The sequence below is a fragment of the Erpetoichthys calabaricus genome, chromosome 17 (genome assembly GCF_900747795.2).
Source record: "Erpetoichthys calabaricus chromosome 17, fErpCal1.3, whole genome shotgun sequence".
NCBI classification, from domain to species: Eukaryota; Metazoa; Chordata; class Cladistia; order Polypteriformes; family Polypteridae; genus Erpetoichthys; species Erpetoichthys calabaricus.
In genome coordinates, this window is record NC_041410.2 from 36,476,088 (window position 1) to 36,495,285 (window position 19,198).

General features: G+C 38.5%; 1 protein-coding gene across 2 annotated transcripts in view; it reads left to right on the forward strand.

The window, feature by feature from the left end:
• The window catches only part of LOC114668153 (cytosolic carboxypeptidase 4), an 890,538-nt gene that overhangs the window by 415,703 nt on the left and 455,637 nt on the right, over positions 1-19,198 (forward strand). For both annotated transcript variants that reach the window (XM_051920839.1, XM_051920840.1), the window contains 3 exons: positions 9,629-9,712; positions 17,776-17,865; positions 18,393-18,541. In XM_051920839.1, the coding sequence (XP_051776799.1) occupies positions 9,629-9,712; positions 17,776-17,865; positions 18,393-18,541 (323 nt within the window). The remainder of the gene's footprint in view (positions 1-9,628; positions 9,713-17,775; positions 17,866-18,392; positions 18,542-19,198) is intronic.

Genomic DNA, 19,198 nt, shown 5'->3' on the forward strand with positions numbered 1-19,198 from the left:
ACCTGAATACACTGCAGATTTCCTGCCAACCTTCAGTTTTGAAAACGCAATCAGAGGAGCACTGCGGTGGGCTGGCACCCTTGCCCCCCGGGGTTTGTTTCCTGCCTTGCGCCCTGTGTTGGCTGGGATTGGTTCCAGCAGACCCCTGTGACCCTGTAGTTAGGATATAGCGGGTTGGATAATGGATGGATGGATCATAGGAGCAATAACAGAAGTTCTGACATGAAAGCAAAGGCCGCCTTTAATTCCACTGAATATGCCAGCTATTCTTGGTTGTATTATAAAAAGCTGTGTTTATGTGCCTGTAAATATTTATATACGTATGTTAAGCTACCATTCTACTACAATTACAGCACTTTAGTTTGTCCTGCTGTCTGCACCAGTTGCATACTGCCACCATGCTGCAGAAGGTGCATTTAGATACACACTGACAGACTCACAGACACAATGTGCGCTTACTCATCATTAGGCTTTGAAATGTTAACAGCAGGGGAAATGAGAATCCTTCTGCTTTTTTACTTGTAACTGGCAAATGTGGCATAGGTACCACAGTGCAAACAACAGTAAAAGTTCAGGAGTTATTAAAAATTATTATAAAGTTAATCATAGCTAACACTGCCACAATATCACCATATAAAGGTAAAGATCATGAACAGAAAAAAAACAAAATCCAGGTCATTTTGGTTCCTATGACAAAACTACAAAATATCAATATTCTCTCTCTCTCCACAATTTGAACTTGCACAATAACAACATAAACAACAAATTATTCACATAATTTGGAAGCGCTATGACAGGCCACTGGAGATCACACCATATTTTAAAACAAAATTCACCTAGTGGCTTATACAGTATGCTGTGACCCTCTTTGTGGATATGATTCACATTTGCAAATCTCCAAAATATTTAGGGTTGTCTTCTATCAGAGGTGATTGCAGTGAGCATATTCTGGTATTTCATCATTACATTAGGAAAAAACACAACACAAGGAGGTGTCTGTTACAGAACAGGTTCTGACACAAGCCCTCAAGCCTTTGCAAACCAGGTACGAAGGTGTGAGAGTGTGTATGTATGAGATATGTAAAGGTGTGTGTGTGTGTGCTTGCAGACTATACACCCATACACTGTCAACTGCACATCATTTGCACATGTCCTTTGTAAATGTACAATTCTGCCACTGCTTATAATATATGTTGTTTAACTTGTGTTATTTATTGTATTTGTATGTGTTGTTATATTATGTTTTCAGCAGCTGCAAAGCGAATATGTTTAATTGCTGTGCATTAAGTACTGGTGAATAAAAGTGATTCTGATAAATGCCCAGTAAGTATGAGTGTGCGCAGAACTGGAACTCTGTCTAGAGCTGATTCCTAGTTTGTAGTTAATGCTGCAGAGATAGGCAGTGACTCCATAAAACTGTTTAACTCTTAACTAGTTTCAATACGGACAGAAAGACAAAGAAAACAAGTTTCTAAATTCACTCTGCCCTACCATGGTGTGGTGTCTATGCTGTACCCTGTGTTGTCCTTCATATTTTTGACATGAACAGCACATCTGTTACACTTCTGTTTATCTGTGTTGTCTGGTGGATGGGTGGGGCTACTGGCCAGCCAGGACGCCTGTAGGATGGAAGGACTGGGAGAGGGACAATACCTCCTCCGGAACACGAGTGGTCAGCTGCCTTTGTTTGCTTTGGGGCCACAGAGCTTGGAAGCTCAACCCTGTGTGGGTCCATCGCAACCCCCAGGGGGTGCCTGGACAGTTCCGGAGACATGGACTGCAGCACTTCTGCCACACCAGGAAGTGCTGCTGGAAGATCATCAACGAGCACCTGGAGCACATCCGGGTGCATTATAAGAGGGGCCGCCTCAGTCCATTCGTTAAGCCGGAGTCAGGAGGCAGAGGATGGAGCTTGCAAAAGAGGGAGTGGAGGTGGCAGAAGAGAAGAAGGAAAGTCAAAGGAAAGTAAAAGTAAAAAAGACTGAGCTATTTATGGTGATTTGTGCACTGTGAACTGTAAGAAGCAAAGAAGAAAATAAAAAGCGTGAGTTGTGTTAGTGTGCCTCTTGTGTCTGTCTGTGTCGGGTGGCTGGCACGCCCCTGGAATTGTCACAGTAGTAGAACTGACAGAGGATACTAACAAGGCAATCATACTTACGACACTCTGTAGCAAATCTAAAAAGGTCTTCCTGTTAACCTGCACTCAGTCTGTATTCCACAGTTAAGGTGTAATTGTGCCAGCACTATCTTTACATTGCACTAACACTATATATCATAGATAGATAGATAGATAGATAGATAGATAGATAGATAGATAGATAGATAGATAGATAGATAGATAGATAGATAGATAGATAGATAGATAGATAGATAGATAGATAGATAGATAGATAGATAGATAGATAGATAGATAGATAGATACTTTATTAATCCCAAGGGGAAATTCACATACTCCAGCAGCAGCATACTGTTAAAGAAAATATTACATTAAAGAGTGATAACAATGCAGGTACAGTATACAGACATACAATAACTTTGATAATGTTAACGGTTACCCCCCCGGTGGAATTGAAGAGTCGCATAGTGTGGGGGAGGAACGATCTCCTCAGTCTGTCAGTGGAGCAGGACAGTGACAGCAGTCTGCCGCTGAAGCTGCTTCTCTGTTTGGTGATGATACTGTTTAGTGGATGCAGTGGATTCTCCATGATTGACAGGAGCCTGCTGAGTGCCCGTCTCTCTGCCACAGACGTCAAACTGTCCAGCTCCGTGCCTACAATAGAGCCTGCCTTCCTCACCAATTTGTCCAGGCGTGAGGCGTCCCTCTTCTTTATGCTGCCTCCCCAGCACACCACCGCGTAGAAGAGGGTGCTCGCCACAACCGTCTGATAGAACATCTGCAGCATCTTATTGCAGATGTTGAAGGACGGCAACATTCTAAGAAATATATATATACTGTAGATTTATTTATCTATCTATTTATGTATTTACTTATTTAGAGAGCTTATGTAAAAAGCAAAATTTCCCTCTGGGAAAAAATCTATCCATCTATTTATCCAGACTGTTGTCATCAGGAAAAGGATCATTAAATTTAAAATACATTATCACATCGTGGAGAAACTGGGTCAATCAAAGAAAGCCATGGATGGAAAGAAAAAATGACCCCTGTACACTTAACAAAGACAATATTAAATGCCTTTTTTAAGTTAGAGTATCATTTGTCTGTTTGTAAACTCCACTAAATGGCATTTGGCACAGGAATCTCTGCAGCAGTGCTGACATTTGTTGTGTGTTATCTATTGCAATGTGCTTTGATGCGCTGTACTAATGAAATGTGTTGCATTTTTCATTTCAATTATTATGATGCTTCACAAACTTTACTGCTTTGAACACAAACTCTGATATTGTCATTTGTTTGCTTATTAGTATTATTGTTGTTAGTAGTAGTGGTAGTAGTAGTATCACTTGTTCTTGCTATACTAGCCTTATTAAGTTATTATCATTTGTTATTTATCTGTTTCACTCAAAAAAGGAGCAAAAAGTAGCACCTTTTGCTTACAGTCATACCAACCTGAATATATATGATCTTGGAAGGGTCTTCCTCAGTTAGTACTTGGATGGGAGACCACCTGGCAACACCAAATGCTGCAAGCTTTTCATTGTCTTGCCAGCAGTGGGCAATGTTTCTGTTGTTTCCACTAATAAACCTCACAAGCAACTTGGCAAGGAAGAAGAATTAAAAAAAATAAACAAACAGTTGAAAAGAAGTAAATACATAAAAGACTTTATAAATGAATATCAATTTTGTTACAACTAAAAAGTGAAAAAAACAACAACTTTGTTTTAATATAGATTTGCCTTTAGTCCACTTAAAACTGAAAATACAATTTGTGGCAACTCCCTGCAAGGTGGTAATTGAATTTAGAGCCAGGGAGAGAGCTAGACAAATGCTTACTGGCAGGGGGTGGCAGCGGTGTGGAGAAGCCGGGCAGATTAAGAGACAGCGACAGTGGCTACAATATCACAAGGTGCAAAACTGGATAACAGATCCACAGCTTTTATAATTATGCTCGGTGACCCTGTAGGGTTTTGTTTGTTGTATATTTTGTTATTGTGTCTCTCCATTTTATAGTCATTTATAACTATTATTTTGGCTTAATTTTTAAGGTTGCAAAGTATTGTAGTGGTTACCTCTGCTCCCCCAAAACTCCAAGTGCCTTAAATCAATTTCTGGCCCGGAAATTTTCTATGGTGGTTTTCTATAGGATTGACAGCTTCTTCCCACATGCCAAAGACATGCTATACATGCTAGGTTAATAATAATAATACATTTTATTTATATAGCGCCTTTCTCATGCTCAAGGCACTTACAGAATATAAGAAAGAATGGCAGGGTATACAGTATATAGCATTGTACAAACCAGATAAATAAATAAAGAAGATTACGACAGTGAATTCAGAGAAAAAAAAAGCCTAACAGACAACATAATTGATGGTCTAGCACACACATACAGGTTACATGAGCATCTTGACAGAGAAGTAAACTGAGAGAAGGGTAATAAAGTCAAGTAGAGCTAAAAACCTTCCTGAACAGATGAGTTTTGAGTTGTTTTTTAAAAGAATTCATGGAGTCAGCTGATCTAATTAATTTCGGTAGGTCATTCCAGAGTCTGGGCGCTATACAGCTGAAGGCCCTGTCACCCATGGAGTGTAGATTAGTGAGGGGCACAACAAGATTGCCAGAATCAGAGGACCTTAGTGGGCAGGCAGGCACATAGTGATGTAGTTTGGCGTGAGGTTATTTAAAGCTTTGTAGGTTATTAGTAGGATTTTATATTCGATTCTGTAAGACACAGGGAGCCAGTGAAGACGGAGCAGGATGGGTGTGATGTGCTCGCTGCTGCTGGTTCGAGTAAGGACTCTTGCAGCTGAGTTTTGAATAAGCTGGAGCTGTGATATAAGATTAGAAGGGGCACCTGCCAGTAGGGAATTACAATAATCGATGCGGGATGTGATAAAAGCATGGACAAGTTTCTCAGCATTAGAGAAGGAGAGGAAGGAGCAAACACTGGATATGTTACGGAGGTGAAAGTAAGAAAGTTTCTTATGTGATTTATGTGGGGAATCAAAAATGACACCAAGATTCTTTGCAGTAGAGGCAGGTCTGATGAGATCACTGCCAAGATGGACTGGGAAGGAGATCATTTTATTAAGTTGCATTTTAGTCCCAATTTGCAGGAGTTCAGTTTTGTTGCAATTTAATTTTAAAGCGTTCTGCTCCATCCAGGTTTTAATTTTACTAAGGCAGGTTGTGAGCTGAGAAAGCTCTGATGAAGTTCCACTTTTAACATTGAAGTAGAGTATCATCTGCATAAAAATGATAACCCAGTCCATAGCTATGAATAATATGGCCAAGGGGAAGCATATAAATACAGAAGAGAAGAGGGCCGAGGACAGAGCCCTGAGGAACTCCTTGTGTGACTGGCACTGAGCTGGATCTGTTGTTGCCAAGACTAACAAACTCTTGCCTATCAGTCAGGTAGGACTTGAACCACTGGAGGGCAGTGCCAGAGATACCCAGCATGTTCTCCATTCTGGACAGTAGGATGTCATGTCTGACAGTGTCAAATGCTGCACTGAGGTCTAATAGAATTAATATGCTGGTTTGTCCAGAGTCTGCTGCCATAAGCAAATCATTGGTTACCCATAGTAGAGCAGTTTCACAGCTATGTTGCGTCCTGAAACCAGACTGAAAGGGTTCCATCAAGTTATTAGAGGTTAAGTAATTGGTGAGTTGGGAAGCTACTTTTGACAGGAAAGGTAAGCGGGAAATAGGCCGGAAATTGTTAAGACTGTCAGCATCAAGACGAGACTTTTTTAACATTGGGGTTACAGAAGCAATTTTAAAAGTGAGCGGCACATAGCCAGTGTCAAGGGATGAGTTTATTACTGTTGTAACAGTCGGAATTATGGCATGAAAGCAGGATTTAAGTAGTGTGGTGGGGATGGGGTCCAGTATACAAGTAGTCAGCCTCATCTTACAAAGCAGGTTATTAACAAACGCAGATGTGACTGATGAGAATTTTAAGAAGGAGCTGGATGGAGTGGGAAAACAGGGAGAGATATAAACAGATGATATATTTATGTTAGTTGAATTATTTAGATCTTTAATTTTGTTACGGAAAAAGTGGAGGAATTCCTTACAGACATCAGTAGAAGAGGTAGTTGGGCGAGATGTGGGTTCGAGTAGTTTATTAACTACAGAGAACAAAACCCTTGGATTATTGTGGCCACTTTCTATTATTCTGCCATAATGGGTGTTCTTGGCAGAAGTTAGCGCTTCTCTGTAAGCTCTTTGGTGGTCAGAGAAAGCCTGGATATGAACAGTGAGGCCAGTCTTACGTGATCAATTAATGATCAATTAAACTGGCACAATGTGAGGATGCATGCAATGGACTGGTACCCAGTGCTGGTTTGTATCTTGCACCCAAGTGCTGCCAGGATAGACTGTGGCTGTCTGTGCTCATTTACTGCACTAGGTACTTTAGGAATAAGAAAAGTATTTTTCATATTTTTTTATTTTTGTGGAACCCTATTAAGATGTGGTGCATTCTTTGGCAATATACAGTACAAACATGGACACAATCTGTCAAAATAACAGATTTTAATTGAACAGACAATCAGCTATTAAAGTCTACAGTATGTGTCAAAAAACATTACTTATATAACGCCTGAGAATAATTAGTTAAAGTTGTAGACTAAAACAAAAAAAGTCTGAGTTAGCCTAATTTGGGATGTTTATAAAATACAGGTAGGTAGAACCTAGTGAGGTAGAAGTACATCATAAACAAGAATGGTTGCATTATATATATGTAATAATAAAAATATTCTTCAATTGAAATGTTTAAAGTCTAAATATTCTTGATTGTAATAAAAATTTGTCATTTTTCACGCTCTGATAGAGGTCCATAAAGGGCTAGATAGTAAAGGATCACAAATCAAAAACAACATGATATTCAGAATTAATGACCTTGAAAAAGTCTAAAACGATACCCCACATGCTTATTTTTGAAAGTTTTCATTTTTAAACCTTCTGGGAATCTCTCTTAGAGGGCTAGGACCACCAGTAAAAAATCAAATATCAAAAATATTATATTTGTGATCAACAACCTTGAAATAGCATAAAATGACACTCCACACTGGCATGCCTGTATTACTGATCCCCATTTTTTCAAGTTTTGTGAAAAGGAGTAACTTTGAACCCCTAGGGTCAGTTCATGTGGTATGCACAACTTCAAGTCCTTCTGATCATTTTTGCTGAAGACAGCTATATTTTTACTCTTTATCAAGAGGGAGTAATTTCCTGCACAAAATGTTTTTTTAGGTCTAGGTAGGAGTGTGCCATATGTATCGTCTACAATAATATCTTAATTGTTGTTTTAACAATGTGTGAGCCGAAATTATTAAATATGTCGCTCACTTAGCAAAAACAATCAGAAACATGCCTTGAGAGTCCACACATTCACTGTCTCATGTAATGTAACAGAATAGACTACTGAGCGTGTGCAAAGCAAGCGCATACACATGCACGGTCAGCTGTCTAAAATGACAGAGCAAACAGCTCCAAGGGATAAACAGCCTTGCAATCTACATCATTAGATTTACTTGAAAGATGTAGATCATCCTCACGCACATGGAGGTGGTTTGGATTTGAAAAGACTGATATTGCTTAAAAGATCGGAATCTGCAAAATATGTCGAGAAATCATTTACTGTTGAAGAAAAATCGACAACTAACATGTGTCACCGTCTACAAAGTGAAATTGATCTGTTATGAAGCCCTGTATGTGTCAGGCAAAAAAAAAAATCCATTTGAACAAATTCCATAATTCATTCAGATTGTTTTTAGCATATGCCTTTTGGGTGTGTTTTTTTTTTTTTTTTGCAAACCGTCTTGGCTAGGGGTGGGTGGAAAACACAAAAAGTACATTTCCCCAAAAGGTACTTCTGCATCCTTGCTTCAAGCAGCCCTTCTGGGAGGACTTTCAGCACTGGAAAACATGTTGTAGCATGTAACTGTGCTGCTCTGGTAATTCTGTCACACAACTTGAAGTTCCATCTGTAGAATTTTACAATTGTTCTTTTTTGTGCTATATTGGACAGAACTTAAAGTTAGTAATTTGTTTAAAAATGTTATAAATTTGGGTTGTTTTTAGATAGATAGATAGATAGATAGATAGATAGATAGATAGATAGATAGATAGATAGATAGATAGATAGATAGATAGATAGATAGATAGATAGATAGATACTTTATTAATCCCAAGGGGAAATTCACAAAACGTAGCCTTTTTGTATCTTTGTGCAAAATATGACAGAACTTGTTTACAAATGCTACAGTTTTTTTTATCCTGTGCAGTGTTTGACAGAACCTTGGATTTTTACACAATAGTAAAGTATGTTAGATTTTTGTTCCTGCTTGTATGCTACACAATTCACCAATTCGCAGAGCAGTTTATATTTATCCACACTGTAATGTTCCTGCCCTGTAGTTCATTTATGATTAGTTTTTTACTCCCTTTAGATTCATATCTTGTTTACATTTAAGGGAAGTGTCTGTTTAAAATGCTCTCACTATAATACTTTTGTTGGTTTTAGTGCAAGTCCTGTAGGCCACTTTGAAATGATTTACTCATACTTGCACTGCTTGATCTCAGGAATACTTTGCTGATTTTATTCTTTTTGTGTAATTTTACTTCAGGTTTAAGTAAATAAATAAGACCTGTTTTCCTTAACTGTTGTTTTCATTAATCCCATTAGTAAAATACAATTAATGTCCTATTATCAAGACCAAACTAGATCAATAAGATTTTTACAAATACATTTTTAAATGATGCAATATATTGTCTAATTATTGCTATCATCAAAGTCCCAGAAAATATTGAGATATAATTATTTTGCCAGTATCACACAACCCTAGTCTAAAAAAGCTCCACATCTTGCACCACCAGACATCATGACGAGTCAAACAGTGTATCATATAGAGGGTGTTCTCATACCAGGAAACCAGAAGGCACTGGGGAAAAAAAAAACCTTTTTAAAGCACATATAAGTAATTCTTATGAACACAATAAAATAAAGAGGTACTCAGATTTAATTTTAATAATAATTATTATTTAATAATTTAATTATTTAATTTAATTATTTAATAATAATTTAATAATCAGCTGATAGATAGAAAATCTATCTGGAGTTAAACCTTGGCAGTTGCTAAATCTCACTAATGGCTATGATTTAAGATACATTTACACTTGTTAATGAATAAGTAATTCCTATGAACACAAAAAGGAATACAAAAAAATGCATTTCATATAAACTATAGTAAAGAATAACACTCTTAAAAATGCCTTTTATTAAGATCTATATTTTAAAAGTGCTATACAAACTATTTCCCAAGGAAGTCCAAACATACCTGACAAACATTGCTATTAAGAAACTTAAATATTTGACAAAAGGATTTGAAAGTATGAAAAACTTGTTAGTAATGCATGCTTGTATTTAACAGTTTAAAATTTAATCAGAGGGGAAATTAGCAACTTTTTCCTTTTAATTACTAATTTTGTTTTTTTCAGGAAAAAGGTTTTTGAAGACATTCAGCGTTTGCTCAACCCTGGAGACATTATTGACAAAGTTGTATTCGATTTAGAAACTCCCAGGTAAAATTAATTATATGTAGGATTTCTTTATGTCTATTTGTATGTATTACAACAGTTTTGAAAAAAACATATACACACACACAAATAAACACAGGGACACTGTCAACGGTTTGGGAAATTCTCCATATACTGTTGCACACAGAGAAATTGATGTCTTTACAGACTTAGTTCAAAAAGGAACTGTCCCAACAGAAAAAGAGGGTGGTATATATTGATGGGTCTGCAGGAAGTGACGTGTAGGAATAGTTGTGATCTGTAGGCTTGAAACCGGACGTGACATGTAGGAAGAGGCGTGATCTTGAGGGTTGGAACGGAAGCCAAGAGAAAGGAAAGAAGAGTTAGAGGGTAGTGCCAACCCCCTGTTCAGCGGGTAACTACATCTATTTGAGCCCATAAACTGTTTCCCAAGTGCATGTGTGTGACAATATATGACATGCCTTATGGAAACAGTAGTATTTCAGCAGTAACATTAAGTTTATTGGGTTAACATAAAATATGTAATATGCATCATAACAAAATTAGACAGGTGCATAAATTTGGGCACCCCAACAGAGATATTACATCAATACTTAGTTGAGCCTCCTTTTGCAAATATAACAGCCTCTAGACGCCTCCTATAGCCTTTGATGAGTGTCTGGATTCTGGATGGAGGTATTTTTGACCATTCTTCCATACAAAATCTCTCCAGTTCAGTTCATATTGATGGTTGCCGAGCATGGACAGCCTGCTTCAAATCATCCCATAGATTTTCAATGACATTCAAGTCAGGGGACTGTCCAGAACATTGTACTTCTCCCTCTGCATGAATGCCTTTGTAGATTTCGAACTGTGTTTTGGGTCATTGTTTTGTTGGAATATCCAACCCCTGCATAACTTTAACTTTGTGGCTGATGCTTGAACATTATCCTGAAGAATTTGTTGATATTGGGTTGAATTCATCCGACCCACGACTTTAACAAGGGCCCCAGTCCCTGAACTAGCCACACAGCCCCACAACATGATGGAACCTCCACCAAATTTGATAGTAGGTAGCAGGTGTTTTTCGTGGAATGCGGTGTTCTTTTTCTGCAATGCAAAGAGCTTTTTGTTATGACCAAATAACTAAATTTTTGTCTCATCAGTCCAAAGCACTTTGTTCCAAAATGAATCTGGCTTGTCTAAATGAGCATTTGCATACAACAAGTGACTGTGTTTGTGGTGTGAGTGCAGAAATGGCTTCTTTCTCATCACCCTGCCATACAGATGTTCTTTGTGCAAATTGCTCTGAATTGTAGAACGATGTACAGATACACCATCTGCAGCAAGATGTTCTTGCAGGTCTTTGGAGGTGATCTGTGGGTTGTCTGTAACCATTCTCACAATCCTGCACATATGCTGCTCCTGTATTTTTCTTGGCCTGCCAGACCTGCTGGGTTTAACAGCAACTGTGCCTGTGGCCTTCCATTTCCTGATTCCATTCCTTACAGTTGAAACTGACAGTTTAAACCTCTGAGATAGCTTTTTGTAGCCTTCCCCTAAACCATGATACTGAACAATCTTTGTTTTCAGATCTTTGGAGATCCCATACTGTCACTCTTCAGAGGAGAGTCAAAGGGAAGCACAACTTGCAATTGACCAGCTTAAATACCTTTTCTCACGATTGGAGACACCTGTCTATGAAGGCTTAACGAGCTAATCCAACCAATTTGGTGTTACAAGTAATCAGTATTGAGCAGTTACATGCATTCAAATCAGCAAAATTACAAGGGGACCCAAATTTTTACACAGCCAGTTTTTCACATTTGATTTAATTTCATACAACTAAATACTGCTTTGTTCAGAAAACACCCCAGTACTCAGATGTTCCTAGGAAATGAAAGACAGACCACTGTTATCTTTTTTGTTGAAAGTAGAGTAAATTATTATGCAGGCTGAGAAGGGTTCCCAAACTTTTTCATATTACTGTAGGAGTTACAGGATCTGCAGCTAACATCTTGATGCCAGATACCACAGGACATTGGTAGAGGTCTTATAGAATCCATGCCTTGGCAAGTCGGTGCTGTTTTGTTGGCACAAGGAGGAGAAACAGCATCTTACTCAGGGGGTCACATTGTTTTGGCTCATCAGTGTATATGCAGTGTCTTACAAAAGTATTCAGTCCCTTTACTAATCAGTAATTTTACTGTATAACAGATTCTACACTAAAATGTAGGTCTCTATTTTGAATCACTGAAACTCACAATTTGCTTTTTAATGTGTAATTGGGTTTATGTTAAAAAAATCTAAAAAGAATAAAAAAGCATTTTAATGCTTGCGTTGTGGAAGTTCTAAGTTTATATGTGCGGCAGAGACGCGTCGTTGAGCTAATCTGTGTGAATGCTGACTGTCCGTTTCTTGCGAGCGACTGGCACGCCTTTGCCTCTTTGCTTCGTGATGACGCTGTAATGTGTCCTCTCAGCAGGTTCAGTTGCCTTTCGTTTCGGCATTGTTCCGTAAGGTCTCCTCCGTACAAGTGCACATGGGTATCTGAAGACGGAAAGGCATAGTGGGCCGGAAGGGAGAAAATAGAAAATTGCGGCTTGAAACACACAAATTGGTGACCAGGGGAACCATCCGACTCAGACGCGGGGCTCGAAATACTCACGTGCACAAAGGGGAAAGAATGGAGGGGGGTAAGCAGGAATTCTGAGAGGGGAAGGACTGGGGCTTTTCTACGGGTGTGGCTATACAGCCAAAAGGAACCCAGACCCGGACCCGGACACGAACACAGACGCCGCGCTACTCAAAGGGCTAAATGCAGAGGCGACACTGGATTTCAACCTGTTTCCTCATGGTTGCTAAGCTGAAGCTTATCCACTGCACCATCTGCACAGATGCATGAGGGAGCAGGATTGCCACTGTGACAACTGGTTGAAAATGAAACATGCAAATACACATGTATGTGAATGTCTTTTATTTTGTACCGACCTATTATTTGGGCTTCAGCAACATGTCAATTGAGTAATTTCTTTTTCATCAGTTTTATTCTTGAGTATTAGCGTACTTGTTTTGTTACACCTTTTCTGAAAGTGTTTCTTGGATAGTTGGGCTTCAGTCTTTACACATCCTAGACTTCACATCAAAATTATGTTATTATTATAGCATGAAAACATTTTCTGTTTTAGCCGTGTTTTCAGCATTTCTTGCCTCGAATTTCCTCTTTCATTCGATATTTGCAAAGATCGTTGTACCCATGGACACAGAACAGACATGCAATGTGTGTATTTCAAATCACGGTATTTCATTACCTATACAGTTTCATACAAAGGTATCACCAGATAAACATTTCAACAGAACACTGAGGATTCCAGCAGGGCACTGCCTTCATCTGACTGAATTGGGGGGTGTAGCCGGCTGTGTTCTTCTAGTCCACACATTTGCAAAACAAAAGTGGGCTATTAGCGCAGTGATAAGGAGCTACAAGCTTCTAGGCATATGTCAGGAAAATTTAAGGAGGTCAGGGACAATGAAAAAAATCGTAAACTTCAGGGATTCTAGTGCTAAACCTGATATACCTGATATTATTTTAATGCTGGACGGATTTCATCTTATTTGAAATAAAAGACCTAGTGCGGTGTGCAGCAAAGACAGTAGGGGGACTGGCCATCGAGGTGAATGAGGAATGATGTAAAAGGGATCATATTACACTTAAAACTACAGTTTGTAATTCAGACATTAAAATTCTGTCAAAATTAATCTGCATTATTTGCCCAGGGAGATAAATTACATCATCCTTATTAATGTTTATATTCATCCATCCATCCATCCATCCATTTTCCAACCCGCTGAATCCGAACACAGGGTCACGGGAGTCTGCAGGAGCCAAATCCCAGCCAACACAGGGCACAAGGCAGGAACAATTCCTCTGCAAATGGAGACCTAGCAACAGAAATGATTCATTCTGTCACTAGCACTTTAATGATGACTCACTCTGACCCTGCTGTTATATTATGTGGTGAATTCAACCATGTCACTTTGGAAAGAACTATGACAAATTTACATCAGTTTGTATCTTGTTCCATTTAAGGAAATAACAAGTGGGACCTGCCGTATTGAAAAGTTTAAGATGCTTTTAAATGTAAACTACTGGCACCTTTAGGTAAATCTGACCACAACCTGATTTATCTTATTCCCTGCTATAAGCCTGTTATTAGGTGCCATCTTGCTACCACCAGAATAGTGAGGAAGAGGAGCCTGGATGCTAAAATGGCTCTGACTGACCGCTTCCAAATGACAGACTAGGAAATAATATACGAGTCACATGGGGACAATATTTAGGGACTCTGTCACTACATTACAGGCTATATTAGATTCTTTGTTGACATAGTGGTACCCTTAACCCCTTCACCGCCCTCTGCCGGATATATCCGGCACCGCTGTTTTAATGCTAGCGCCATACTGCCGGAATTATCCGGCACATTTGCCTGTGGTTATATGAATGCCTGGCAAGTAGTATAACTGACGGTTTGGCGTGGGTATTATTACTACGTTGTATTTCGACAAGTCTGTGGTTGTTTTGGCCGGTCATGTGACGTGATTCGCATGTAACAGCTGTGAATATGGCGAAACGTAAACTGACTTCAAGTGAGGCTTTGCAGGCGATTTTGGACAGTTCTGATCATGATTGTAGCAGTTCTGAAGAAGATTTTAGTGACAGTGATGAGCAGCAACGTGCGCTGCATGATATTGTGAATGAAGACGCATCGGATGACGGCGCTGAGTGGGTGTATCCCCAGCATCTCAGCTGGGCTGCTGCCCGTGGTGAACTACCTTTTCTGCATTCGTTTGAGGGAACGTGTGGCTTTATTGTTGATGTAAACAATTACACTGCTGAGCAGTTTTATGAGCTGTTTGTGTCACCTGATTTGATTAGACATTTTGTTCATCAGACAAATCTGTATGCAGCACAGTTTATTGAGAAAAATCCCAATTTACCTCCACATTCCCGTGTTCGTGCTTGGTTTGACACTGATGAAAACGAAATGAAAAAATTCATTGGGATTTTGATGTTGATGGGAATAATCAGAAAACCAGATATTGAGATGTACTGGTCTACAGATCCTATGTATGCAACACCTATTTTTGCAGCTGTCATGACACGTAACCGATTCTCTTTGCTGCTGAAATTCTTTCATTTGAATGACAACAGAAACGAGCCAGATAAGAAAGATCCAAACCGCGACCACTTGTTCAAGCTACGTCCTTTGATTGATCATTTATTTGAAGCATTTCAGTTGCCCTACATGCCAGGACCGTCAGTTGCAGTTGATGAAAGTTTATTGTCATGGAAGGGCCGCTTACAGTTTCGACAGTATCTACCATTGAAAAGGGCATGGTTTGGTATCAAGATGTTTTGCTTAGCTGAGAATTCAGGTTACATTTATAGATTTCGTGTATACACTGGCAACTTGCACAACATTTAGTGGTCAATACTGCTTGAATAAATGTAAAAAATGTAAAAAAAATGTAAAAAAGTAAAAAAACAAAAATTGTTCAGATTTCGCCTGGCTTGGGGAATATTTAGGGAGTTGGCGGTTAAAGGGTTAAAGGCAGTGTGTTGATTTCCAAACAATAAGCCATGGATAACTAAGAAAAGCTGCTGGAACAGATGGAGTCAGTCCTTCAGTTCTTAAGGCTTATGCTGGCCAACTTTGTGGTGTCTTCAGTACAATACAATACAATAAAATACAGTTTATTTTTGTATAGCCCAAAATCACACAGGAAGTGCCGCAATGGGCTTTAACAGGCCCTGCCTCTTGACAGCCCCCCAGCCTTGACTCTCTAAGAAGACAAGGAAAAACTCCCAAAAAAAACCTAGTAGGGAAAAATGGAAGAAACCTTGGGAAAGGCAGTTCAAAGAGAGACCCCTTTCCAAGTAGATTGGGCGTGCAGTGGGTGTCAAAAGAAGGGGGTCAATACAATACAATACAGTACAGTACACAGAACAATTTCTCAATATAGTAAGAAATAAAAAAAAATATATAAATTTTAGAAGTACAGAGTAGAGTTTAACAGTAAATGATATATCCCATAATAAGATTTGTATTTGTATAGAGTCCTGGAGACCTCATCCTTCAAGCTGCCTCCCCCATTTGGCCATTCCACAGCTGAAACAGTGCTGGGCCAGCCAATCCGATGAAAGGACCCCTCTCTCCCACGATTCCTGCGATCCTCTATCTGGGATGACTTTTCCTTAGGCAGGCAAAACAACTTGGCAGGTGGGCCGTGGCACCAAGTGCCACATTTGAGTACCGAGTGCCACATTTGAGTACCATTTCAGTACCATCCAACAACCCCTGTTAAGGATTAAGCTCAGAGATATGCTGTTGGATGAGCCTTTGGTGTCATGGATAATAGACTATCTGTCAGGCAGACCAGTTTGGAAAACTCAAGGATTGTATCTCTGGTAAGGATATGAGCAACACTGGAACACCACAATGAACAGTCCTGTCTCCTTTTCTCTTCATTCTGTGTACCTCAAACTATAAATATATTGTATAACACCAAGCCATGTCACCTGCAGACATTTTCAGATGATTCTAAACTTATAGGGTGTATTGATAAAGGGGATGAGACAAAGTATAGGATTTAGAAGGAGAACTTTATTTTTTTGGTGCAAAGATAATTGTCTGCTTGTTAACATCAGCAAAACCAAGGAACTAGTTATCGACTTTCGCCGTGCCAAAGACCCTCTATGTCCAATCACTATTAAGGAAGTGGATATAGAGGTAGTCCACTCCTGCAGGTACTTGGGTGTCCAGATTAATGACAGGTTGGACTGGTCTTTGAACACAGATCAACTATATAAGAAAGGGCAGAGCAGGCTCTTCTTCCTTAGGAGACTGCATTTCTTTAATGTGGGAAGTGACATCCTTCACATCTTCTACAACTCTTTGATGGCCAGTGCAATTTTCTACAATGTATTGTGTTGGGCTTATAACATCACTTCAAAAGAAGCAATGCAAATCATCATGCTAATTAAAAAGGCAGGGTCAGTTATGGGACACACTCTGGACCCCCTGGAGTTAGTAGCAAAGGAGAAAATGAATACAAAACTGAGTGCCATTACAGACGATGCCGCACATCCTCTCTCTCACACACTAATATGGAGGACTTCCAGCCAATGAATTATTCAGATGAAGTGTGTTAAGAAACTCTACTGGGGCTCCTTTATATCAACAACAATACGCCTGTATAATGCCTCACTGAGATTGTGACAGCCAAGTCAGATGTTTTACTTCTTTTTAATTTTCTTGCTTTTTAGTCATTCTGGTGTATATATATTTATTAATGTATCTATTTCTGTATTTATTTATTTATGGAACTTCTGTACAAAGCCAGATAGATAGATAGATAGATAGATAGATAGATAGATAGATAGATAGATAGATAGATAGATAGATAGATAGATAGATAGATAGATAGATAGATAGATAGATAGATAGATAGAACTTTATATCTGTCCATCTATCGAATAATTTTGCAATCATGTACTTGTTAATATGAGTGGCTGTTGAATGATTATATGGCCGAGGGATGCAAACTATCCCAGACTCTAATGGTGCAAGTGTAATTTTGTAGAATTTATGAAGATGAAAAGTAATTGTGCAGGGTGGTTGATATCTTTAATAATATTGGTCACATTTCTAAGTCTTCATCTGATGTCTAAGAAAATAAATGTCTGAGTCTTCTTTACTGCAGTAAAGATGTGCAGCACCAGTTCAGGTCATGGTGACTGCAAGAAATCTGAAGCTGCTGACACTGTCCACAGCATCCTCCCAGATACAGATGGGAGAGTGATTTTCTTCTAGTTCCTGACACCTTTCACCAGCTCCTTGGTTTTGCGGAGGTTAATGGAGAGATTGTAGTCCCAGCACCACTTTGTGAAAAGATATGTCTCTTCTCTGGAGGTTGTTGGTGGTCAGGTCGGTGATAATGGTGTCATCAGCAAAGCAAAAGTATTAAAAAAAAAAAAAAAAAAAACTTCTTATTATATTGGAACTGTTTCATAATTGTATTCCCCTTCCCTCTCTTTTTTTCAACAGTTTGCATTATAATTCAGAAGATTCAGAATCCTTGTGTTTTTTTTCAAGATTTGAATCTGGAAACCTTCGCAAAGCCATTCAGATTCGGAGGTACAATTTTAAATAATCCCTGACTCTTGCTTGTCAGATTTTATTAGTTCAAAACAGTAATTAATGAGGGAAAGTACAAGAACCGGAAAAAATAATTTACAGTTTCATTTTTTTGGAATATATAATTTTTAATGTATTGAATATATTTTCTACAATCACTAATGTCATTAAATATTTTGCTTATGTGCTGTCCTAAATTCAGTGTTACATCATAAATTATATAGAACTTCTAAAGAAAACAAGAATTAGTGCATATTACTAAAAACAAGAGAAAACAAGGCGAACAAATTGAACAAAGCTTGATAACTGCAACAGAGAAACCAAAATACTTTACATGTTGATCAGTTGCTAAGAGTTGCTAACATGAAAAATTCTCATCCTCACAGAAACAGATGATCAAAATTCACTAAGTAAGATACTGTAGCTGCTAGTAGGTGACTGACTTCATTTCACTCAGCCATACGTTAAATTTTAATTCCTCAAGCTGCATGACACCCATCTTGATCTACTGTTTTTTATATGTTTAGGTTCGAATATGATCTGATTTTGAACTCAGATGTGAATTGTTCTCAGCATCACCAGTGGTTTTACTTTGAAGTTAGTGGGATGAAAGCTGGGATGCTGTATTGCTTTAACATAATAAACTGTGAAAAAACAAACAGCCAATTTAACTATGGTAAGTACATTTCTGACATACAGATCAGCAGACTCCTTTAATGATTCATATAATGCTAATTCTTAAACCCAAATTTCTTTTTGACTCATAAAGTATGTGATTTAAAAATGATGACTAATAAATTGATTGCAGGAGAAAAGAGACTATTGACATGCCAAGTGGTTCTTGTTTGGAGTGATGTCTTCTCAATGGTAATAACTGAAAGACATGGCTACAGAGATCAGTTTGGTTTATGATTATGGTGCCTACTTGTTTCCTGACCTTAGATCTTTGAGTATGTCTAAATTTCCAGTGAGCAGATACAATTCCAAACCAGAATATTGCCAGGCAAGTGAGAATGCTTCCAAAGACTTCCCTAAAATCTGAACCGGAACTGATTGCAACAGAATGAACTTTTAAGCTGACTGAGGAAAATTGTTCTGTTGATCTTTTTTATTTGATAATCTCGGTTAAGACTGTTTGTTATAGTCGTGTTCAGGAAATTAAATTATTCCACCACAATGATGACTAAAATCACTACAGGTAATGACAATCTAGGGATGTATTCCCTATAACTGAGAAAATAAGATAACTTTCAAACAATGTGTGTCAAGTGTAGCATTTAGTTGATAGGCTGGCATAAACTTCAACTAAAAAATCAGGAGTGGTCTCCCCTAG